The sequence below is a fragment of the Homalodisca vitripennis genome, chromosome 1 (assembly GCF_021130785.1).
Source record: "Homalodisca vitripennis isolate AUS2020 chromosome 1, UT_GWSS_2.1, whole genome shotgun sequence".
NCBI classification, from domain to species: Eukaryota; Metazoa; Arthropoda; class Insecta; order Hemiptera; family Cicadellidae; genus Homalodisca; species Homalodisca vitripennis.
This window is the reverse complement of record NC_060207.1, coordinates 128,435,482-128,461,819: the sequence shown is the minus strand read 5'-3', so window position 1 is coordinate 128,461,819 and position 26,338 is coordinate 128,435,482. Positions and strand designations below refer to the sequence as shown.

The 26,338-nt window shown below is 31.5% G+C and overlaps 1 protein-coding gene across 1 annotated transcript; it reads left to right on the top strand.

Annotated features, from left to right (window-relative positions):
- On the top strand, nucleotides 1–26,329 carry LOC124353103. Its single transcript, XM_046802928.1, has 3 exons — nucleotides 1–78; nucleotides 23,896–24,089; nucleotides 26,157–26,329. The coding sequence occupies exons 2-3, from the start codon at nucleotides 23,900–23,902 to the stop codon at nucleotides 26,327–26,329; spliced, it is 363 nt and encodes a 120-aa protein (XP_046658884.1). The 5' UTR covers nucleotides 1–78; nucleotides 23,896–23,899.
- Nucleotides 26,330–26,338: the final 9 nt, after the last annotated feature.

The window sequence follows — 26,338 nt, the reverse complement described above, 5'->3', positions numbered from 1 at the left end:
GCTATCAGTAGACTCCTTGCCTAGTTGCCGGGGCAGTGGTCGGTGGCGCGCTCATCCCTTGGATGCTCAGTACTTACGGTTTGTAATATGTATTACTATGAATAAACGTGTGCATAAAATAAACTATACAGGAGAGTCAGGAGGCTAAGTATTATTGGTTTATCTTTTTATAAGATACAAGTATTAATAAAAAAATGCATATTGATTATAAGTTTGGTCGTTAATTTATATGAAGTTTATTTTATATAACAATTTATAATTGATATACAAATATTTTAATTTTTATCAAGCTGGGAGAACTTGGTTTTCACAGTATTTCTCAATAAAATACATTCACTATTAAATTATTCTTCACTTTGTTTTCCAACTTTGTATTTTTCACTTTTTCTCCATTGAATTTTTTGAATGTATAGTCACTTGTCCATCATTAAGTTATATATTTTATTACTTATTAATAACGGATAATTTAGAAAGTTTGTTCGGTATTTTACAGCTTAGAAGAGGTCGTACCTCATTTGAAGAAAAAGTATTTTACATATCTGAAAGGAACCAAAAACAAGTGGCCCAGCGATAAAAACAGAAGCTTTCCTACTGAAATAATTTGTTCTAAAAATGCACTGTTGGTTACTTACTGTGAGATAATAAACATACTATTATATTCAATATATGGATCAGCTGATTCCTATTTATTGACTGTTAACATCGCAACAGTTTTAAATATATAATTACTAGCAGTTACCCGTAGCTTCGCACGCAGTATCGCTGGTTTTGCACCTGTATGAGCACATGTATGTTTAGAGTGAAATATATTTCCAACGCCAATGTTTAATTTGCGTTCTTCCCACTATCAAGAAAACATATATACTTACACAGCTCTGAGTAGCCTACTTTTCTCAAAAGACAATTTAGATAGGTTTCATAACAGTTTTTAAATGTATAGTAAAAATTATAGACTACATCGTCTGTTATACGTGTACTGCTAGTAGTTACCCGTTGCTTTACACGCAATTTAGTAGGCGTTGCACGTGCATGACCATTGCTGGTTCGAGTGAATTAAATTTCCGACGCCTATTTTTGAGTTTGCCTTCTTGCCGCAATCAATAAAATACGTCACAAAAATGTATAATTATGATCTTTGTCATTTAATTCGTTCTTAGTATGTTTAGTTACATTGTTGATTTAGTTTTGTTTCCCGATCAAGAAAATATATAACACAGATTATAGAGAAGCCTACTTTTGTCAAAAGAGATCTAAGAAGGTTTTTATATCAGCCTTTAAATTTTTAGTAAGAGTTTTTAAATGTCTTAAAACATTTAGAGCTGGAATTGGTAAATTGGTTCAATAGAACAGTCCAGTGAAATTTCATCTAGCATAATTCTTGTCGACTGCTTCAAAGGTATAGCCTCGGAGTCAAATTCTGACCTTCTTATATTTTACGACATTTCCTAAGTTAGATTAGTACTTACCTCAATCTAAATCGGCGTTAACAATTATAATATTTACTATATATTAGAAAATGTACTCACTATAAATGTTAACAAATTAAATAATAATAAAAACAGTATTTACACAGAACAATTGATTACATTTGACAGGTGCATTCAATTAATTGTACACAAATTTGGAGATCAAGATAGGATTCTTTGTTACTCTAAAGACCAGTGGGGCGTGGCCCTGAGGGATTTTATAAATTAGAATAGGCCTATATTCATCCCAGGAACCGCAAGAATGTCAATGTAAAATTTCAGTAGCCTACAATCGATTGGCATTGGTAGGATATATTGTTAGGATGCTAACATGTTTGAAATACAGTCGTTTTTACTGAGAAACTGATATATTGCTGTTAATAGTGTTTTTGGATGATGTTATAAACACACAAAATAGGATGCATCCGGTTATACAAAACTGTGATTAATAATTTCTTGTTTTCAACTCGATTCCAATAACCAAAGTTCACTTCTGTTTTAAATTGCATAAAATAGGTGCTCTTGAGTATTTTTCAAATGTGGATACAAGGTAGTTACTGTATTTGAGCAATATCAACTGATACATTATTAAATTGATAAAGTTAGCTTAATCTGAATGTAATACCAGTTAATTAAGTCTAATAATAACTAATCTCGCTAATGAGAAGGTTTGCAAAAAATTCGGATACAATAAGTTCAATGGATTTAAAAGAGTATACAAACAATAGGTAGACAGATCTCTTTCAAGACCCGTGGGTCGTAGTCCGGAGGGATTTTCGGAATAGGAATAGGCCTATTTGTTTGTTAAGTAGGGATCCTAAGAATGTCCAAGTTTTTCAGTGCAATCAATCCAGGAGTTATTACGTAATTGATTAAAAAAAACACACACACACACACACACAAACGCGCGCGAGTGTGCACGCGTATATATAATAAAATATATATTACAATTTATGATTAAAAAACTAATTTTTCAATCACGACTGTGGATATGTATGTTAAATTTACTTATTAATATAATTAACAACTTAATTATTTTCTGTAAATGCCGTGATAAGTTAATGTTAATTGATTTAAATTACAATGCGGAAACCGCATGGGAAATCAGGAATGTGTAAATAAAGCTGGTAGGTGCTTGCCTCCTAGTAACGTTTCAATAACTATATACTGTGGGATGCCATGGTAAATAGGCGTTAATTGGTTTTAACTTAACTTAGTTTATTATATCATCTCTCCATAGTAAGCCTAAAAGTCATATAGTACAGGTCAGTCTTTACATTCATGCAAAACTGTACTTTATAGAATAAACTGAGTTAATCAATGGTAAAGCCTTGATTAGTTAAATTTATAATATTCGATTGTTTACAGAATAAACACTTTTGTTTACGTGGATATATTTATAAAATGACATAAAAATAGTGTAAAGAAGAATTAGATACGTATTATATATATATATATATATATATATATATATATATATATATGTGTGTGTGTGTGTGTGTGTGTGTGTGTGTGTGTGTGTGTGTGTGTGTGTGTGTGTGTGTGTTTAAACACACACACACACACACACACACACACACACACGCACACACGCACACACACACAGAATATGTAGAAACCACTTAATTGTGTTAAATTTTACAAAATTAAACTAAGAAATGACGGAAATAAATAAAATAAAATTGATCTCCCTTAATGGAAATTATTAAAACTTTCTTTGATACAACAATGTGAAAACTCACAGAACAATAAGTTTTACTGCCAAAATACAAAATAAAACCATATATGCTTTTTTTTTTTTTTTTTAATGAAAATTACTTTATAACTTATGCAAAAATGGCCATGTGTGGCCAATAAAAAATCATTGTTGACTCATTTCCAATCCGAAAATTGAAATAAGATATTTAATGTTTTCAATTAATTTGGGATATTTTTCATGTTTGTTATCACATTATTAATATCATATTTGCTATGCTGAAAATCGTAAATAAATTTTTAAAACGGCCACCGTTTTAAGACCAGTAGAGTACTTAGCTCTTAGAAAGAGAATTTACACAAAAAAGAAGACCGTCAATAAATAAGTAAAAATAAACTGGAAGTATATTTATAAACTAAGTTTTAAAATAAATATTTGTAAAGCAGTTGTAGATGGAAAAAATCAAGATGGAATTCCAAAGATATTTTGCATCAATTCCAAAGATGAAATTGGTGCAAAATATATATTTACAATGTTACGAAAAGAGTACATATCTTGTTGGGTAGAAAATTGTTTAACTTTGTGGCAACCAGTCGGTAATGATATCAAGGTATATAAGTGAAGTTTTATGCAAAGTTTAAATGATGGAATTTTTTACGAGATATCTTTCGGATAATTAGGTTACATGTGTTACTTTATCATATGTTTCAATGTCATATGATTTTACTCAGTTTGTTTACAGATTAATATTTTCTGCTAATTTGTCGTTGTATCATTGTTACTAATGTTAAAGGCTCAATCAAACCAATGGTGTGATATGCACCATCATCCAAATCAATGTTGCCACTTCATGTCAAATTTATAATCTGTAGATAATTTCTTTCTAGAGATATCGTGTGGACATATCCAGACAGATAGAGATGACATTGATCAGATCCTTCGCTAAACGCTTAGCTAATAAGAATCATTGTTCTAAATAACTTTAAAATTGTAGACTAATTTATCGTTTCCTTGACCACCCAATTAAGAAATTATACCCATGAAATTATGAGATATCGGAAACATGTGTGAACATGTTTGCTGTGATTTTCAATTGATTCTAACTTAACTTGGTACAGATACTCAGATAATACGTAAAGGTAACTTGGATGTATAGTGTCTTTAGAAAGTTTTAATAAACAATAAACTTTAAGATGGTGCCCATATGCAATTATGCAACATTTTAAAACTCAAAAAACTTCATACATCGACAAAAAATGCAGTTTTTAATAAAAATTCCAAGTAATTTAAAACAACTTCCATAGTTGTAATGTTTTTATATGAGTTAAAGGTTTAAGATGGTGGTCATTAGAATTAAATAAAAGGAAGGTTATATATCACCGTACATCGAAGAGTTATACAGACATTCGAAGGACAAAACGAACAATCAATTTTTACAATTGTTGGGTAATTTACTTGCTCTTACTTGTTTTCTTTTTTATTATTATGTTGTAAGGATTCAAGATAGCAGTGATAAAAAGTTTTAAAATGTATCACATCGGATCATTACTTCGATGTTATTATACAAACAAATTATAAGATTCTAATTTTATTAAGCCCAAAGGCATTTTTCAGTGACTTTATTCGAATTTATTCATTTTGTTAGAATTTCTATAAGAGACGTATTTGTGAATATTTTGTCTCAAGCTGGCGATTCTCTTAGTGCTTTATTTTTATTAATTATTCTAGCCAATCTCTGTTCAGTAAACTTTTGATGCAATTACAATATTTTACCACCAAATGAAGGACAAAGATGACCACATGATAGCATTGACATGTGTTTTTAGTATGCGAGATTAATATTGTATAAGACGATAACTTCAACCCCGTTACTTGATACACAACTATGTTACCACGCGTCAATTCTTAAATATTAGACAGACATTTGTTTCAGAAGTCGTTTAAGTGTTTAAGTATAAGTGTGTTTTCCAGGTCGTACTTAAAAAATAAAATTAATATTACCTTTTCATTAAGGATTTTCTGCACAGTCGTGTCGGTATTGTTTATTACTTGTTACTATCCTGTATAAAATTTAATGATTTTACGAATCCAGAGTTCTGTAGTTATCAAAGGTCCACCCATTGTTACTCTATCGTTTTCCTGAATTAAAACGTCCTGCGAAACGATCTCACTTTAGTTAAGGAAGTATAAATGCAATGCTAAGTTAAATACATTGCACTACAAATTACACAAGTTCTATAAAATTGTGCAATAAAATTCTTTTGAGACTAATTTATGGTAAAGGAACCACTAGCTTACCACTAATTCAAGTTTTATTACGTATTTCCTTGGATTATGTATTTTACTTCGCTTATTTACATTACTGTATTATAAGTAGTAAAAACCCATCTAAAACTTGAAAGTGTAACAAAAAGGTTGGGCTGGCTATGCATTTTGAAATTCTATGTGTGATTCTAAGCTAAAAGTGTAAAATACTTTTTTCTAATTTCCAATTCGAAAAGTTTGTTTGATAAATAAATTAAATTTTCTTAAAAATCTATAATAATAGTGAAATAAGGATTACTTTTACAGACAGACCGACGTAAACTATGGAAGACAGGACAATACTTTATATGACATGTTTTATTTATTTTGATTTGACAAATAAATAGTGAAGTTTGATAGAGTAACTGATGGACACCCTGTATACTCAAAAAGTACGTACTTCAAAGAAAATTCAAAAATCATCCGGATGCGATTTGGTAATTTCTTTACAATGATACATCTGTGACCGTAAAACTTTTACATTGTTCTTACAATGGAGTAAAGTTCAATGTCGTGTTAGTATAGCCGGATCTTATACATTAATCCAGTATCTGTGGCATGCGACTCCTGCGCAATTGTAAAGTTAAGAAATTACTGTTGTACAACAAAAAAGCAGTTTTTAACCTTGAGAGAACGTGTTTGTTGAACTGCGACTGCCGGATACAACGATTGTAGATGAAAATGAAACACCCGAAAATTACGCTTTTAGTTGTTAATTGGTCGAATTACTGGATAGCCTAGCTTATCTAATGTCCGACAGCGCGTAATTGTAGACTTCAATGTTACATACGTGATTATACATTTGAGGCATGGCCCGCGCGCCGATCCACACCGCGAGAACTGCCGCAGTACTTATACGCTCGTACTCACAGATGCGCAGAAGGCTACCACGTACCCGATCATTAGTCGGCCTTCAATTTAATTTTTGCAATCATTTCAAGTTGGCAAAAACACGGCACTGAGGAATTTTGGATTGGAGTCGTAAAGGAAGTATTTAGAACTCGCTTGGATTGAGACAATTTCCTGTAAACTATTTCGGGTAAGTTTTGTTTCAATTGAATAATGGTTACGACATATGCTTGTACTTTAAATAGAATTTTAAAAAACAAACGGAGAAAATCAGTTATAACGTGCCGCAAAGTTGACAATTTGGGATTGAAAATGTTGTATGTTGAAATAGTTTCATGTCTACCTTAATCCTTTTACTTTATTAAAGGCATTAACTTTTACAATATTAATGCTCGACATATATATATATATATATATATATATATATATATATATATATATATTATCAGGAAAGAGGCAAAATTAGATATCTATCTTTAATGAATGTTAAATTGCTTCCACTAAATTTGAACAATGAAATTACTATTTCTTACTAGAGTAGAAAGCGGAGTGAATGGGTAAGTATTTCCCTAACAACTTTAGTTAATCTGACAAATCAGCCCTATTGTTTCTAGAACCGGAAGTGTATTTCAAAGAGAGTTACAAATAGCTAACTTAATTGTTATTCAAACTTATTTGAAAATTTTAAAGATGATTCTAAGATATACTGGAAGAATTAAACAAATAGTTAAGAAAATAATATGGCAATAGATAAAATTATAATAACAATATTCATCAATGTTTTTTATTGGTTAAGGTTTCAGGAAATAATATGCTGTTGCCAATGAATTTAATACATATTTGACCAATATTATTCCATAGTTTCGTTTTAAAGCATTGGGTTGCGATTTGTTTGTTGAAGATAACAATATACTGGATGCAGTTTTTCAAACCTTTGATATATTTAATTATTTGATATAGTTAAATTTATGAAGCTGTAATAAAAATGAAAACAAAAACACGTGTGGATTAGATGGAATTACCATTGCTACTATAAAGGAAAATATACGTATACTCTTTCCTATACTGTATTATGTACTCAATTTTAAATCAGGTGACAGGAACGAATGTAGCTTCATGTTGACCGATATCATTGATAAACACTACTGCTGAAATATTTAAAACAATAATAAAATATAAATTAATAACATCTTTTTTTGATAGAAATATTTTTTCTACAAAACGATTTAGACTTCTTTCTGGACGATAACAGATTTAGCATTAGAGAAAACGTCATTAATGAGCTGTATAAAATCCATCTATTAATAGTTAATACATAAAAACTCCCTAACTATTTTTCTGTATTTGCCTATTAATTATGTAGTATATCTATGAAGATGTGCATAAAGATATTATTATTATTATTATTTATTAAGTAATGTCTATAATATTATTGTTGTTATCTTTTTGAAAATGTATGTTTTTTGTAGATCTGTAACATAATTCGTTACATTGAGCTGTTATCGTTATAATTTTGACAACGCTATAATTTGTTCATCGTTATACTTTTTTGTAACTGTTAACACGATTAAAAATATTATTTTCATGTTATAAGTGCAAACCAACTTATTTTACTGTTACTCATTCCAATTCTTTATTTTAGAAATAATCGTATCTTGTATATTTTCATGTTCTAATTGTATTGCTAGTAAGCAAATTTTATTTGCTGTGGTGCAATTTATAGAAAGGTAGAGTGTACGTTTTATAATATGTATAAAAGTAAATATGTATATCAGTAACATTATTAGTGTCTGAGATGTTAATACCAAGCATAAGAACAGAGTGATCGTATACACCGACTGCTAACATTTGTAACATATTTGTAATATTTATATTTTCCTCGCAAGCACTTCTATATGTGCATGGGCTTGCAATAATTTTGAAATGTCTTTTTTATTAAATATATTTAAAATTAAATTAATGTAAAACATGTGACAAAAATGATCAATTTGAATCATAAAGCTGGATTTTTTATTTTTAAAACATTTAAAAATATGATATTTTTAGTAATTTATTTTATTTACTACTTTTATTTTCATGTATTTAAATAATGAAATGGTAAACTTAAATTTCCTCCTCTTCTCCATACTTTCAATTTGATATCATTAAAAGTATGCAAGTATAGAATATAACTCTAGGGATAAACGAACTAAATCAACTGAATTCGTACAGTCGAGAAATGTACACAGTAATTCCACTGGAATGCACAAAATGCCACTTAGTTTTCTTGTTGCACAAATTGCTAACTCTGTACTGGCAGTTAAATACTCTGCACACTGTAATTCATCACACACCCGTTCACAACTGTAATGCGGCTGTTAGTAAGAAATAAGCTGGAACACAATGCTGTTATTACGTTACGTTGGTACTAACGTACTAATAAAGGGGAACACAATTAAATTTTATAATATGGAATAAAAAAACGACTAAAATTATTTCAAAGAGTGGAAAATTAAAAAGTTCCAGCCGTGCCGTGATAACATTCTAGAGAAAATTACACAAAGCAGTGTGCATTGTCTTTGTTTACTTTTTTGTCTAAACATATGAAAATGATTGTCATGATATTGATTGTCATTGATATTGTCATATGAATTGACATATGAAGTCATGTTATTAATTATTAAAGACGTTCTAAATATCTAAGCATTAACTACAATGATATCACTAAAGTGAGATTAAATCAGATTTTCATAACTAATAAGGGCATAGCTGTTTTATTAATACCGGGAAACGTTTTGCAGACTCGCGAATTATTTGCGACTTTTATAAGATGGTGAAGTTTTACCATGGAGCCAGACATATTTTGACACGCCAGGTTAATTTAAACCCAACTAGAAAATTGTAATGTTGTTTAGGTCATTAAACTTAAATTATTAAAGACTCACAAGTTGCATTGCTATTGTTGTTCTAGGACTTGATGTAGCAAAGAACGATAGGTTTCTTGATATAATAAAGCTATACTATAAACGTAGGTATATGAAGCCATGCATTAGTCAAGATTCTTTAAAACTCACGAACACTTTAGGGGTCAAAAACCATTCTCTATGTTATTCTTATTGGAATATTTTTTCAAACAAAATTATAAGCTAAGGCTATCCAAATCAGCTAAAAGAATCCGAAATGAGCCTTACATTTATAGCCATACAAGGTAGCTAATAATGTCAAATTTAAACATTTTTAGAATGATCTACAACAAATTTTACCTTATTAGTTTTTATGATGAATTTGGATCCCGAAATATTTAACCACTTGCATATGCGATTTGTAGTGAAAAAAGCAGAAAACTGCCGAGAAGTTAGATTTTTTATTTGAAGGAAAGATTTTGGGGAATACAATAACTTTAAAATCTGAAATAATTCTCTATAGCGGTCATGCAGGGACAACAAAAATTGTACTTAAAGCAAAACTATTGTATTTGCTGCCCTAAGATGAACCAGTATTTACAAAATCTCTTAAAATCTTGCCGCACATGTGAGAAACCTAGTAGGAATGTTCCAAAAGAATCCTTGTTGTCTTATATAAGAATTACTTTTAATTTATTTATTTTACTTCTTAAGAACAAATCAACATCAATTATGATAAATCACATGCAAGAATCTTAATCACAATTTTCAAGACTTAGTTATCTTTAATATGTAATGGTTGGCAAACTCGTTATATGACTTCCGTATATTTTAGTCAGGCGAAGGAATTACAATTTCAGCCTACACATCTTATTACCTCTAAAGTAATAGCATGGCTGAGAATGCTGTAGTTATATGCAAAATATCCTCAAAACAGTGTTGAAAATAGATCAGTTTACAGGGAATATTGAACGCACTATAACAACACATTTGTCCTAGGGCTACACTATTCCTTCACCTTATGACAATGTTCTGATATTGTTCAACAATTCAAATTTCACTCTGTGCCAGATCAACTGTCGTCACCAGATACGGTTTCAGCTGTTATATTTTTCACCCAGCAATCAGCAGTGAAGTGGTTCTTGTTGCTAAATCGTTTGCATATTTTCCCAAAGGCTGGACACTGTAGTCGCTCATATATAGACTGACACCTCTGACACAAAACCAACGAGTGTTTATTTGATTTAGATTTCTGCTCCCTACTAACAATCCTTTTATAATTGATTAAATTAGTTCAGTTTTGGTGAGCAGCTAATAACATCCCGAAAATTGTTATTATTATTTTCTACTGTCTGAAGCCAACTGTGTGTCAGAAAATGGTCGAAATTTTCACCCTCTTATTGTTGCCATTCATAAAATGAAAATCTATCAAACACCACATTGGTGTGAGTATTACCGTTGTTACCATTTAAAATTATTTTTTCTATCGACAACAATAAAATATAGAGTGTTCAATAAGAAAGCACAATGTTTACTACCATATTTGAAAATAGGGGTAGTTTAGAAAGGTTTAGCTTTAGATACATACTTTTTTTAAGTCTCTAAAATCAAAGATACATTTTCTATTTTATATTTCCTGTCTGATTTATATTTCCCAAGGTTGTCCATTCAAGAAATCCCGTGCATTATGCTTTCCGTATGGCCGTTATTTCGTGAAAAATACCAATTTTCAACAATTATTTAAAACATATAACAAAAACAAATTTCTCTTCTTACAATCTTGGCTAGGCTTAACACATATTCTTACTTCATTCCTTTCTTCGAATTTACAACTAAATCTCCATCATAACCAACATTCAGTTGAGGACTTGATGGGAAACTCCAAAAGCCCGAAGGATGAATATGATTAATTTTAAAGGGGGGAAACCCTTAAAGCTACTTTTGAATTAACAATTGAACCTCTAAGCCTGAGCCCTTAATAAAAACTTACTTAGTAAGTTAATTCATGGTTTAAGTATTGGTTATTTATTTAATGATCTATATTTAATAATCGAAAATTAATGGTAAAGCTATTTATTTTATAATACGTTAGTGGGTTTTAATCGCGAATTCATAAATAAAATTAATAGTTTTGACTTCACCATGTGTTCGCTGGTATTTATTCAAAGTAAAAACCGTCTACCGGACTTTTCTTACCAATCTTTAAGTTGTCTAAGCAACCATGAAATTATTCTGCTGTAACAGGATATTCTACATTAACCCTCAGTCATGAATCTCACAAAACATTTGTACCGTACTTTCTATTTTTTGCTTTACTTGTGAGTAAATAATTTATGCAAGATCCCTACTGATTTCACTACGATCCCTAAGATTCTCACTGATTTCAAGCTAAGAATATCTTAATTCGTAACCAGTGTTATCTTTATTCAAAAGATTTGAGGAAATTTTATTTTTTTGTGTGAATCACCAGATTTTTAAATCTACAAAGACGTCGTTTTCATTAGTCGTCAGGATAATAAATACACAGTCGATGGTGTGGATAATAATGTTTTTCCATGGATGGTCTATACACTTTCAGGCTTGTTTGCTATTTTCACTCATATTTGAAAAATAGGATTATAATATGGCTTTCTAGAAAATGTAGTTTCTATAATTTCATATATGGATAACCAACTGTTTTGTTACAATGAAACGTAGGTTACGTATTGTGGCGGTAAAATGTAGCGTAGACAATATCACTGGGTATCACCCAGTCTGGTCAGTGTGTTTGTCTGTCTGCACGATATCTGCAGATTCCAAGCAGAATATTCAAATCATCCGTCCTTGACCTTACCTCTGGAAGACTTCCAGTGATTTATGGCGATATAACACACCAGGGAATTGCCCACTTGATCAAGTCCAAGCACTTATATACTTACATACGAGTAGATATTGATTTATGAGGGTGGCTTTTATACCGTTGAAGAAGCGAATTCGATTAGAGGTTCTTGCATAAGATGCTCAATTGTTAGCCATCTTCACTGTTTGTGCAGAGTATAAGATCAGGCTGAATAATTCGTAAATGTATAAGAAAAATTGATTATGGGTATATATGAAATAAATAGAAACAAATTATTACAAGATGGTTTCATCCTAGACGTTTTAAATGATATTCTTTTAGTCCGATATTATTATAGCGTTTACAGTAAGGAATCTACAGATCTTCCAAGTTTTATACAGAAATTAAAATGAAATTTTTGTATCAAATAGAGTTTTATTTATATTTATTCCGAAAATTTACGAATATTAAAATCGTAAAATCTTTAAAAGTGAAAAAAAAACAACATAATTATTAGGAGTGTTCATAGGTTGATAATTCTTCCTTATAATCTCTAACCCGGTTTCATTTTGCCTAATGCTACACTATTCTTGGTTTTACTTCAGTAAAGTCGTCATTACCCCACCTTACAGTTAACTATTGCCAACCGCAACACGTTTGAACACAGTTTTAAGATGAATTAAAGTTGTAAAATATGGTACTTTAATAATTTTCCTCTGAGAAATTTATAACAGAAATTGCTCTAACGTTTAATGAGTTAGAGTCGAATCAATTTGGAACGTGCCATACACAGATCAGTAAACCTTAAGGGGATACGCTAGAAACAAATTAAAAATTATCTTTTAAAAACTTTTACTATAAAAGATTTTTTTAATGATTAAAACGGAAAACACTAGCACTTTTTTGTGCGTACAATAATACGTTTTTTAATTTTCAAATAAGAACATATTGAGAAATACAATATGCACCACACCAAGCTGTTAAACGTCTAATCATACTGAAAATGTATATAAATTTCACAGCTAGTACCTTGTTTACTAAAATATGATTTTAAGTAAAAAGCATGAACATTAAAACACAATAAAATGTGTGGACATTCCCTGCGTCTTATTGATATCACTTTAACAAAGTTGCTCTGTTTGTTAATAACGGACACACACACACACACACACACACACACACACACACATATATTTACTGACGGACTTAATACATAATTTGGGGAGAATAGTGAAACGTTGGAAACAATAATTAAGTTTCAGTTACCAAGTTTCAATTAAGTTTCTTCCATAGTTTTATTATGGTTCCTAAGAAAAGCAAAAAGGCTATTTCATTTGAAATGTTGAATGTTTTGTAACCTGCACCGTTCCCGTCAAGTATCATTAACAATCCAACAGAGACTACCAGCATGCTGCAGATATTTCCATATGTTTAAATGCCCATTTAAGACCGACCATTTTCTATAAAATAAAATAACATTAGTTCCCAACCTTGCAAAATAGACCCAGAAAATTAACGGAGTCGTGATTTTGAACTTCACTGTCCTAACGTCTCCCCTTGATGTGGAGATAGAAGGACAAGGGCGAGGTTGTTGACATTACACATAATTGACATGACCGGCCGCTGTAAATTCAAATGTAATGTAATTCAAGGTCAAGATAACATTACATAACAGAAGCACTTACGATAATTACTCTGCGGCTATGTCTTACAGATGCTGTTATTATAAGGCAGAATATGAGGTTTAGATTAATCTCCTAAATTATAGTACATCGAATGCTAAACCGTTTTGGAGCTCTCATGGTCAAATGTACACTGTAAAAGCACTCTTTTAAATATCTCACATAGTGTTTAAAACATAGGTATTGAACAAAAACAGCGGTAATTTGTTTAAAACAATATTTACATGGCATTTAGTTTTTATAATATTACAATATAATTCAAATATAATTTTTAATTAATTCTGGAAGTCATGTTTATGTAAAATTCGTTGTAAAATTACCCACTAGTTTTTGTCTATAAAACAAAAGCTATCTTCTCAATAATTTATAATACACATTTATGACTCTATTTACTTATTCCAGTTCAATGTCAAAAATACAACAATAATTGTATATTATAATAATAGAATTATAATATTTATTGAATTACTTATTTTTTATTACCACTTTAAGATACTTGAATACTTTAGTATTTAATTTCAGAATGCAGATTAAGTTAAAATAATATAAAAATATAAAAGAGTATCATGGATGAATAGTCCGATAAGAGAATTACTTGCCTGTAGCAAATAATGTGACATTAAATATGGTTGTTTTTCTAATGACAAATTTGGCAATGACAGGAATCTAGTAGTTTTCTATTTACGAAACCATCGACTAGATGGGTACATATGTTTATGAACAAAATATATGATTCATATAAAACACAAACTTTATATATATATATATATATATATATATATACAGGGTGATTCAAGAAGTTCTCCTCCCACTTCTACAGCACATTGTGTACTAGTAAAAATAATGAAAAAATGTTATATAAACATAGTAGGTCCGAAAACGCTTCGTTAGCGAGTTACAGCTTAGCGAAAGATTTCGTCTGAATTCCTGGGTAAAGAGTAAAATAAAGCCATACTGAACTTTTGGAAAGGTTCATTAAGTAAGAAATATCGTGGATTCTTATGTATTTTTACCTGATAAAGCTAATAAAATAGGTTACAGAACTGTACCTGTAGTAGTTTTTGAGGGGATTCAGGGTTAAATGCAAAAAATCGGGGCACGGAACAATGTTTTTTTAAGTTTGATGTACAATAACTTTGTTAAATTGGTAATAAATACATAAAATCAACAAACATTAATTGTAGAGAATTTAATTTTGAGAAATTGATATAATCAAAGTCTAAATAAAACCAGAAATAAGTACCAAAAAATCGATTTTATTCAGTATAATACATTACTAGTTTTAAGCAAAATTAATCAGTTTGGGCCAACCGTACGCACCGTTTTATAATAGATGTTCGAAAATGAGGCCATCATTATCAATACATTTTGCAGCACGTTTGTGTATTGCTTTTGTTGCGTTTCTTAATTTTTCAGGACTTCCCTGTATCTGCACAGCCGAATCCATAATACGGGCAATTAATTCATCACGAGAATTCACTTTTGTCTTGTATACAATGTTTTTCATCCATCCCCAGATGCAATAATCCAATGGAGATAGATCTGGTGATCTTGGTGGCCAAGGGTGGGGCCCTCCACGACCAATCCAGTGTCCAGGAAATTGATGATTTAAGTAAGCAGAAACGGCACGTGAAAAAGTGGGGAGGTGCTCCGTCATGCTGGAAGTACAAATTTTGTCTGAGATGTAAAGGAACATTCTCTAACAGCTGCGGCAACTCTTCTTGAAGGAAATGCAAATAGAACTCAGCATTTAGGCGTCCAGGTAATATGAAAGGTCCAATCAGCTGATTGTTGCAAAAAGGCCACACCAGATATTGACGCTAAATCGGTGTTGAAAGTTCTGTTCCACTACCTCATGTGGATTTTCTTTCTGCCCATGAGTGGTTCATTGTGCAAGTTATTGACACCATCCCGAGTGAATTGTGCCTCATCCGTAAACAAAATACGATTGTAGAGTTGATTATTAATATTCAAAGTTTCAAAACTCCAAGCGAAGCGGAACCATCCCCCTAGCTGTAGATGTTGAAAACCTTTTGTTTTATGAAACGGATATAAAATTTGTTTTCGATTAAGTGACCTCCACACCGTTGACTGCGAAACTCCTATCCGCCCTAGAAATACGTCGGTGTACTTACACTGGACTGCGATGAACAGCATTAATAACAATATCATCATCAAGTTGGACAGCTCGTTCATAATTGGTTCTAGTACTTGGTAGTGATCCTGTTTCCCGAAGAGTACGAAAAGTTCCTGAAATTGTTTTGGTATCTGGAAATCCTCCTATTAGGGTAACGTAGTTCATATTCTTCTACAGCAGCTCTAGCATTACCATTACCAAGTGTACCAAACCCAAAATAAAAACCATATCAGCGTATTCCTCTGATGTAAATAAGTAAGGCATTTTTTCGCTGAATAAACAATCGAATTATAATTCACAGAAAAATTGCATTTAATAACACGATTCACAGAACCCGATCTCCTGCTGTAGCTTGCAAAACACCACTAATACACAGTTCTAACGTAACAGTACAGAATACCATTGTTGATCAGCTGTTATTCGTGCGTTACCAACTTAAAAATTAATAAAACAAAAAACTGCATTTCGATGATTAGTAAACAATAATGGGAAAATGTTTGCTTCATTTATTTTCAAACATTTGATGTATATTTTTATTAAAAAAAAAATACAACGTAATAAAACATGATATTTTTTATTTACAAACAAATTTATTTAACAGTTAATCTTGTTTTCTCAATTTATCTCATCATTAAGGGAACAAACATTTTGTTTTTGTTTTATTTTAACTAAATACCGTACGGTATTTCTTTACAGCTAGTAATGTATTATACTGAATAAAAATCGATTTTTTTGGTACTTATTTCTGTTTTATTTTAGACTTTGATTTATATCAATTTTCTCAGAATTAAATTCTCTACAATTCATATTTGTTGATTTTATGTATTTATTACCAATTTAACAAAGTTATTGTACATCAAACTTAAAAAAACATTGTTTCGTGCCCAATTTTTTGCATTTAACCCTGAATCCCTCAAAAAACTACTACAGGTACAGTTCTGAAACCTATTTTATTAGCTTTATCAGGTAAAAATACATAAGAATCCACGATATTTCTTACTTAATTAACCTTTCCAAAAGTTCAGTATGGCTTTATTTTACTCTTTACCCAGCAATTCAGGCGAAATCTTTCGCTAGCTGTAACTCGCTAACGAAGCGTTTTCGGACCTATGTTTATATAACATCTTTTCATTATTTTTACTAGTACAATGTGCTGTAGAAGTGGGGGGAGAACTTCATGAATCACCCTGTATATATATATATATATATATATATATATATATATATATATATATATATATATATATATACACATAAGCACGCACGCACACGCATACAATTGATCTCAGTATTTCTGAAACAATCGTGTTTCACAACTTTTCATATAGCTTCGTACTAAATAGCTAATCTTTACTCAACATGTCAGAGCTGACCATTGTCTATAGTACGTTCATGACATCTTATTTGTTCATTGTGAATTAATTCTTAAACGATACAGAAGTAAATCCAAAGCATGTGTAGTTTTTGTGTGTTAAGATTAATCCAGTTCGTCCTTGTTTACAAAATCAACATTTTTCCGTTTCCTGATGCTAATTGTGACTTTTTATTACCCTGAGAGTTGTGAGTTTCGGAACTGTCAAGGTTTTGTCAATGCTAGCATATATGCACCAAAACGCGATATTTACGAGTAATTATCCACCGTCACGCTCAGTGTAGTGTCATTCAAGCGGACATGGTTAATTATGACCACGTATGGCGTGTTCTCAGTTTTTGTAGAGAACCTAATTATTGGTCCGACATTAATTATGAAGGTATACCTGTCACAATAATACGGAACTTCATTTTTAGTGTATACACATTTCTCACAGATGACCTCCATCCAACTCATGCAGGTAGTTTTAGTACCCTTGTTACGAGAAATGTTTTGTTTTTATGACCTACGATTATGAGTTTTGAATAAACGGTGCAATAAAACGTTTTTTTTTTTTTGTTTTAATTCTTCATTATAATATGTTAATTTTAACGGACTTATATTTATTACTTACGGCTTTTGTGTGCACCCACTCTTCCATCTCATTCCTATTATAAGGCCCTGTTTAGTAACATCTATGAAGTAAAATAAAACGTATGTGAAAATATTCATATACTCTTATCTTGCAATTTTCAATCGAATTATTACAGCCGGTGGAATGAAATCTTGGGGTAGAAGAACAAACATGATTTTATGAATGAATGTCCTTGGCTAACTTGAGCTGTGATTCCATTGTATATTCTTCCATAGTTTTGAAGGCTAGTTGAGATAGAAAATATAAACCATTGCTTTTTATGCTCTTACAAGTAAATTGAATGTCTTTACAAAGTTCGAGAAATTATGTTCAGCATATATATATATAATATATAACTGGCCAATTTTCTCTCCTGTTTCAATATAATTGAGAATATTCTATGCTATCTATGCAGATAGCGTTTAGGGGGTTACCGTTTGCCACACAGTCTATGACACCAGACTTTAGATCCTGTCAGTAAACGAAGCACTTTATATCAGTACTGATAACCTGCAACTTTGCCTACACTTACATTACATTTTCCAAAGCAAGATCTATTAATATTGAATGAACACTGAAAAAACCTTTCGCTGCTTTAAAATCTACTAAAAATCTTAATTCATTAAAGCAAATTTGACCAATGTTTAGTGTTACTCTGCACACGAATCTTTAGATGAGTTCTGTGAGATTTTTGTAATTGTTACAAATTATTTTAGGCGTAATATATTACAAATAACGATTGGGTTGCATACTAAAACTATATGCGTAAGTATATGTGTAATTGTATGTGTATGCGGTATTGAAAAGCGTGTATAGAAGATAAATAAAATTCAGCACAGTCCTGTAGCCCGAAGAGTGAACGACTTCCTTACAGCAAATGACATGACATCATTAAATATGATGTTTTGTGCTTAACGAAAAATTTAGCAGTCACGGAAATAGTTGTATTTGTATGCAACACATACAGTCTTGTTAATGTCGCAAATTTAATTATAGATAACGTATTTTAAATTAAAACAAACCCTTTTCATAAACTAGTTAAACTTTTTTTAATAAAATCAAGGAATTACAATTTGTTTAAAGATATTAATTTCGAATAGAATGTTATTTAAATCTGGTATCAGAAAAGCATAGAAGGTGTACAATATTTTAAGAAACATGCGTATTAGACAATTATTAATCGTAATATAGACATTTTCTCTTATTTGCTGTATTTCTAAATATAATGTGGAATTTTTCACAAGTAACCAAACGATCAGTAATTTGGTTAAGTATTTTGTGTAATAACAACAACTAATTCTATAGTTGAATATTGATAGGTTTACTGCATCAGCCGTCGTATAGTGAATATTATTATACTATTAATTAGGTATATATATATATATATATATATATATATATATATATAATTTTTCAATAACTTGCTCAGCCGGGACTCGAACGCGGATCTCTCACTTGCCGGGTGAGTGTGCTACCACTTCACCGCAGAGCCCTTACTTTTTACGATTGAATGATTTTGTATTTGGCCGTAAAACTTTTTTGTATATCACATAAAAGTGGCGTCATTACTAAAATGTTTACTTATATATATATATATATATATATATATATATATATATATATATATATATATATACAACAGAAAATATACAGGGTGTCCAGCAACCATTCGAACAAACTTTGCCACATTGTTCAGCAGGCCAAAACTAACAAATAATGCAATATAAAAGGTGCCCTATTTCGCTTCGTTTAGCGTCTGTCTGTCTGTATGTGTTTTTTGTGAAGACAATTACTACTCAAAAACCACTTAAGATACAGAATTCAAACTTAACAGTTATGTTAACCTAGTGTTGGTCCTTTTCAGTGAAAAAATAAAACAAATATCTCATTGCATTTCAAAATGGCGGCCGTTCAAAATTTTCAAATTGTATTAGCTTCGAAACTGCTACTTTGACAAAAAATTCACCAGGATAACTTTTTTAGCGTATTTTATTACCAATTCAACAATTTTTGTTTCAAAAAGATTCAATAACAAATAACTGAGTTACAGCACCAAACGTAAAAACAGGTTAAATCTATGCATTGCAAGTACATACAACAATGTAGTGGATTTTTACGAATAAACTTTTTTAAGGTTCTTTATTAAAATAGTGAACTAGGGCACCTATTATATTGCATTATTTGTTAGTTTTGGCCTGCTGAACAATGTGGCAAAGTTTGTTCGAATGGTTGCTGGACACCCTGTATATATTTGAGTGTGTATGTAAGTATGAACCATAACTACAGGCATTTAATCCACCTTCCCAGCAAGGTAATTCAGTAACATTATTAAAGTAATAAGATCACACTTTAAGTTAAATATTTTCTTTTAACCTTTTTTTACATGACGGCGCTCTATTTTCAGATTTCAATCATGTATTTTTTTGTATCATGTCATTACCTTTGAACCTATTTAAAATGTTGCTCCAATTAGTAGACTATTTTTGTAGGACAAGTGTGTGGTTTATTCGTTTAGCCAAAATAAAGAACATTTGGGTATTCCTTACTGTTGTTCCATGTTATGTTAAATAGTGTCTAATGGATCGGCACATAAAACTTCCCATATCTCTCATAACTTCCCATACTGTGATTTATAGAAATTTCAATTATGCATTCCATAATGTTTCACTGTTCAATGAAATATATTTAAATATTTCACATGTACGTGCTCCAACTTACGGTAACGTCTCAGAGGAATTATTTGGAACATAGGAATGAACTTGAAACAACCCCTAGCAACTTTGAAGGCAATTTAAACTTATAGGTTTTTAACTTAAATGTACTCTATACATTCTTGCTACTCCAGAATATATCCAAAATTCCCTGAACCTGAATTATCCTTCGGTACAGAAACATAAACATAGAAATAATGATTGGCACTCCTGAAGTAAGTTATGATCATAGCTAAGAATTTACAACTCAGTAAGTTGTTTTATTAAGCATCTTCTAGAGCTTGACCACAGCTCTACAGGATAACTTCCCTTCATATCTGTAGGGAAAACAATTTTTATTTATAAAGTTCCAATCTCTGCACTATATCCTGTCTCGCTACTTCAGGATATTTTCCACTTTGACTCCAACTGAGATGTGATTCGGACCATTAATATGAACAACGTTATATTCCCTAACATCTGTCAGATAAGTGAATGTTATTGGAATAAACTTAGATATTGGCAACTTATTCTGTCTTGTTGTTCCATGTATGTTCCAATGAAATCCCTCAGGAACTTTATAAGGAACACTGTCGTAGACTAGGAAGGCTCCCACACAACTCTGAGGCGATATATGGTTATTTGAGGAATTCCAATGTACGCTCTCAAATCTGTGTGATTACTCCAGGACACAGGGCCTCAGACAGGGACGTTACTGAGTCCATTACTACAAAAAACTGTATTTTCCGTACCAATTGTGAGTAAGTTATGGTTAATGGAAGAAAACTACATCCTGGAAACTTATTCCATCTCATTGCTCCAATGTCATGTCTCAAAGAATTCGTACATGAGCGTTTTCTGAAACCGTAATGTAGACTAGGAAACTGCCCACAGAAACTTTGAAGTATTCATAGTCATTTGGAAAATTCCAATCTCCACACTTAATAGTGTCCTTGCCCAAGAATGTTTATTTATGTTCCCTGAAATAAGAATATCCCAAAGCCTAAGCACGAAAGAACCAAAAACATTTATTTGTCTGACTTTTCCTGACTTCATGGTCACATATTTGTACAATCCGTAAAAAACGTTAAGTGAAACCACTTTGGTGTCGCCCTTTTTCATTAAAAAAGGTTCATCAAAGTTGAATCGGTGGACATACGTAAAAAAGAGATATAGGCTAAACATAGCGAACTGTATAACCTCCTCGTTTTTTAGTCGGTGAAAATAAGGAATGTGTGAGTGCGTAATGGGAGAGATAATGAAGAGGTAGTGGAGAGGAGCTTTACTTATCAAGGTATTCTGCCATACAACTTATTATTAGCCCTTTAAAAATATGAAGCTGTAGATGAACGTTTTTAAGCCCTTCATTGTTAATATGCATTAACAACATTATTTTCATATTTATTTATTCCAGTCGCAACAGTTAGAAATCTTCTGTTGGTAATCTCTGTACTTAGGTTAAGGAATCAAAAGGGAATTAATATCTTAGAGTAGTACAGATTGAATTAACAGCTGACAAATAACAATGACCTTCAGAGTTGCAGAATCTCGGCTGCGCACTCACAATTGCACATTAGCTACTTTGTATTTCTGCACGTCTTTGTGTCAGTATCTGTATTAAACTGAAGAACTGTTTAAATCTCAAGTCACTGTACTTTAAACATCTGGAGAAAGTTACATTTTTTTGAATAGCCTTTTATTTTTGTGCTGTCCTAACTTTTTATTCGATGACGAGGATTGTCAACCATCCTGAATTCGCCATCTTACAAAATATTTAATTATTTACATCTTCTTACTAGTAAAATACAACTGATCTAGATTAAATTGTTAAAAAAAGGCTTGTGAATGTGAAAAATTCTTATGTTAAATTGAAAATTGTAGTAATCAAATAAAAATTATTTAGAAACATTATAAATTTAAGGCATTTGACATATAGGCCTTCAATCATAATTTAGGCTACCACAGACGTATGAAAAATTGTATGGTTTTATGCGCGCAAACATATAATATGGATACATTTGTGTATTCACATTGTACGGTAAATATTTAAATTTACACGACTTTTATATTTTTATTGTTTATATGATATATTCTTAATGTAAAAACAAATGAAAGCATTGCTGAAGGTATATTTAAAAAGTAATAACACAACTTTTACACGATCAGAAATATGGTAGTATGAGCGCAGATTAATCTTTTATTTGAAGGGATATATACACATTAAAAGAAATAAAATTATTTTAAAAGGTATATTAAAAACATTTTTACATTAAAGAAAATGAAGTTGTCTTCCAACTAACTCGACCGACGGAGACCAATATTTACACACTAAAGGTAGTATTTACTACTATAGTAAGCCTATTTTGAAAACTGTCTGATTTGTTCAGAGTTAAATTTCTTTAAGTTAAAAAAACTGCTAGTCGTGGTAAACGTGATATTTCCCCTGGTGACTCTTTCATAATTGCCTATTATTAAATGCTATATACAATTAGTCACTAACAAGCCAACTATCGTATCACAACTAATTAGGTTACACTATCTTTGTTACATATACAAGATAGCGGAAACACGAGCTTAAAAGTGGTGATATAATTCGAGACAATAAACAGTAAATTAGAATAATGTCTTTTATTTACAGGCGAATGAGGCCGTAAATGTTTCTCAGTTACTTAACCTTGTATAGTAACGAAATCTACTGTTAATCTATGGTGGGGGAGGCCCCCCCAATAGACACAGCCATGTGAAGATTCCATAACAAACCCAACCTTGAAATGTCACCAACTACAATCTAGTACACAGGTCTCCAAGCCAAGGCCACCACACCTTGCATGGTCGGTTCCGTTGCCATTCTCAGTGTTGTGCTTATTTAACAATGCCATTGTATTTTTTTCCATTTTCTCCCATACTATTTTCAGTACGATTTAAGTTTTATTCGTGAATAAAATTAATATGTTTTGCCTAATGAACTATTATAAATATAGAAACATAACTAGAAATGTAGGTGACGCGTATAAATGTGTTTTACTGTAGGTATCATATCTCTACCCCTTCATCTATTCCTTGCGTGCATTTAGGCCTCCTAATTGTATAAATTCGGCATTCAGTATCTAATTTACAACTTTTTTAACTTTAGTTACGGTAAGTATTACTTTTACCAAATCGTTCAAGATAATGTAATAAAACTAGACTATCCAATAAAAAGTATTAAACCTCTTGTAATTTAATAAGATCTCGACAAGAAAAATAATTAATATGTATGGCCCGCTATGACCGACAACCCAAGTGTTACAACATATGAAACCAGACGAAAGTAAAATGTTCTATAATGCGAACTAATGTAAAGGCACTCGGTAATCCATGGTGGTATGTATGGTGATGGTTTGCAGGAAGATGGCGGTCCTGAACCTCGTCACTCTAGACTGGCTGTTCACGGCGGCTCTGTTCGTTGTCACCGTCATCCTGGTGAAGATCCACGCCAGTGTACGCAGAAAGAAGGAGATTATGGGAGACATGCCGTGTTATCCGGGTTACCTGCCATTGTTGGGACATGCGCACTTGGCTACTCAGTTCACGTATACAGGTAAGGTAAACAGTATAGACTGTTCCGGGTTTACTGAAGAACTCTTTTCTTAAGATTCCTTTCTTTGAATAATTCACAAACTTTTGAACATGTACACTATAAAATATATAGTAGCCTATTTGCCACATCAATAGATTAATTTAAAATATACATTTAGGAGGAGATAAAAATTGTAACAATAAAAATAAGGAACGTGGATTACAAATATTTTTAAGTTAACTACGAAAGATCGATATTAAACACGGGAAGAAAAGGACTGTTTGTGGCAAATAATGTTTTTAAGAGAAAGTAGTAGACCCGTTTATGTCACCTAGTTGAGAAATGTGTAATCATCGTTCTTTATTTATGCGGTTTACAATGTAAATTATATATGAAAACGTTATGGAGTTAAAATGTTACATTTTCCCTGTTATAATCAACTGTTATTTTGTTGTGCATAAACTTTTTGATATTATGTGAGTCATTAATAACTGTCCCGTGACCTGACTTCTGTAGCCCATAGATTGAATAAAATTGTAGACCTTTTATTAATAAAACCTTTAATTTGAATTGTGGTAAAAATTTATTCTGTCCCCGTTGTACTTGCTCTTCAAAGATAATATGAACATATTTTAAAACCTGATACTAAAAACTTTTTGAAACTTCAATAAGCCGAATAATCGTGATGTAGGTTAGTTAATTGCAAGTAACTGATAAAAAAATTGAAAACGTGAGGTAACCAATGTCAAATAAAACTTATTTCTTATTATCATACAGAATGTCAATTAAGTCCCGGGACTGCTTGAGATTATATTAACCAGTACAAAAATAGCTACACAACTTTACATGTTGTTTGTGTATATAAACAATTATTATAACACGTAATCTGTGGACTTCTACACACCCACGGGATCCTTGGCCCGCAAGGAGTCAGGGAAGAAGTTTTAATGGATGTATAGATCGAGTATCATATCAAATTAAAGACCTTTATTAGTATAAAATAATGTCACAATCTCGACTTCAAAAGTAAAAAACAATTTGCAGACAACAAGCTTGAAACCAGGAACATACATAAGAACGACCAAGAAGAGCCAAGAATGAAGCAGGCTGGGTTATATTTTGCGAGGTAGTTTCCTGTCTGCTGGCGTCGGCTGGATACATAAATTAACATATTAAACTTTTCGTGAGACTTTTTGTTAGGTACGGTTTTAGTGGATTACAAAATTTGAATTCATGATTATAAATGTTTCACGTATGCTCTCCCATTACGTAACTGAAGCATATATGCACATCAATAGCGATATCCTGTGTGAAACAAAATAAATCTTATATGGACAAGATATTATGGATTGAAATATTGTAAAGATGACTGAGCTATTAATAATTTGCCGAATAAGGGTCCAAAGTATCCATAAAACTGAACAACGTTAATCAATGTTATGTATCCATGAGAAATAAATATGTAAATGCCAAGTTTAAGTGCATGGTTGAAGTGATATGCATATTAACGTAGTGAATACAGCTTTTAAAATATTTAATTATATTTATATTTAGATCATTTAATTACTTAAACACTTGTTAAAGACATTGTGAGAATTGAAACACTTGTATGGTTAGCATTTGAAAACAACTTTAAGTATGAAAGTAAAACTTTTAAATTATGTACAACATAACGAGTGTTTGCATTTGAAACTTTTGAGATTCAAGTATGGGGCCCTCTGTTTTGGAACACTCTATTTTTACAGAGTAGAAATTATTTTTAACAATTTCTGTGGGGTAGATTTAGTTGGGAATCCGTTTAAACTAAATCTCCGCAGTTAGGCATAGGTCCTTGTAGATTCCGCGCACTGCGTTCAATATAACATAATAAAATCAATAATAACACTATACTACTTGCCTACAACTCCTTGTAATACATGGGAAAGATTTATGTTGTAATACCAAATGTGGTAGCATAATGTAAGGTCATGGTGCACAAGTTTCATCGACGAAATGAGGCGGACATGCAAGGAGAACAAAGGGACGCTTCACATCTGGGTAGAACCGAAGCTGTGCGCCTATGTTGCTAACCATGTAAATTATGCACAGGTTTCATCGACGAGATACGGCGGACACGCAAGGATAACAAAGGGACTCTTCACATCTGGGTAGGACCCAAGCTGTGCGCCTTTGTTGCTAACCATGTAAATTATGCACAGGTTTCATCGACGAGATACGGCGGACACGCAAGGATAACAAAGGGACTCTTCACATCTGGGTAGGACCCAAGC

Excerpts from the sequence above, each read along its gene's own strand:
- LOC124353103 (XM_046802928.1), top strand. The coding sequence starts at position 23,900 with ATGGCGGTCCTGAACCTCGTCACTCTAGACTGGCTGTTCACGGCGGCT. Across the intron at positions 24,090-26,156 it reads TACTCAGTTCACGTATACAG|GTTTCATCGACGAGATACGG; the intron begins GTAAGGTAAACA and ends AATTATGCACAG.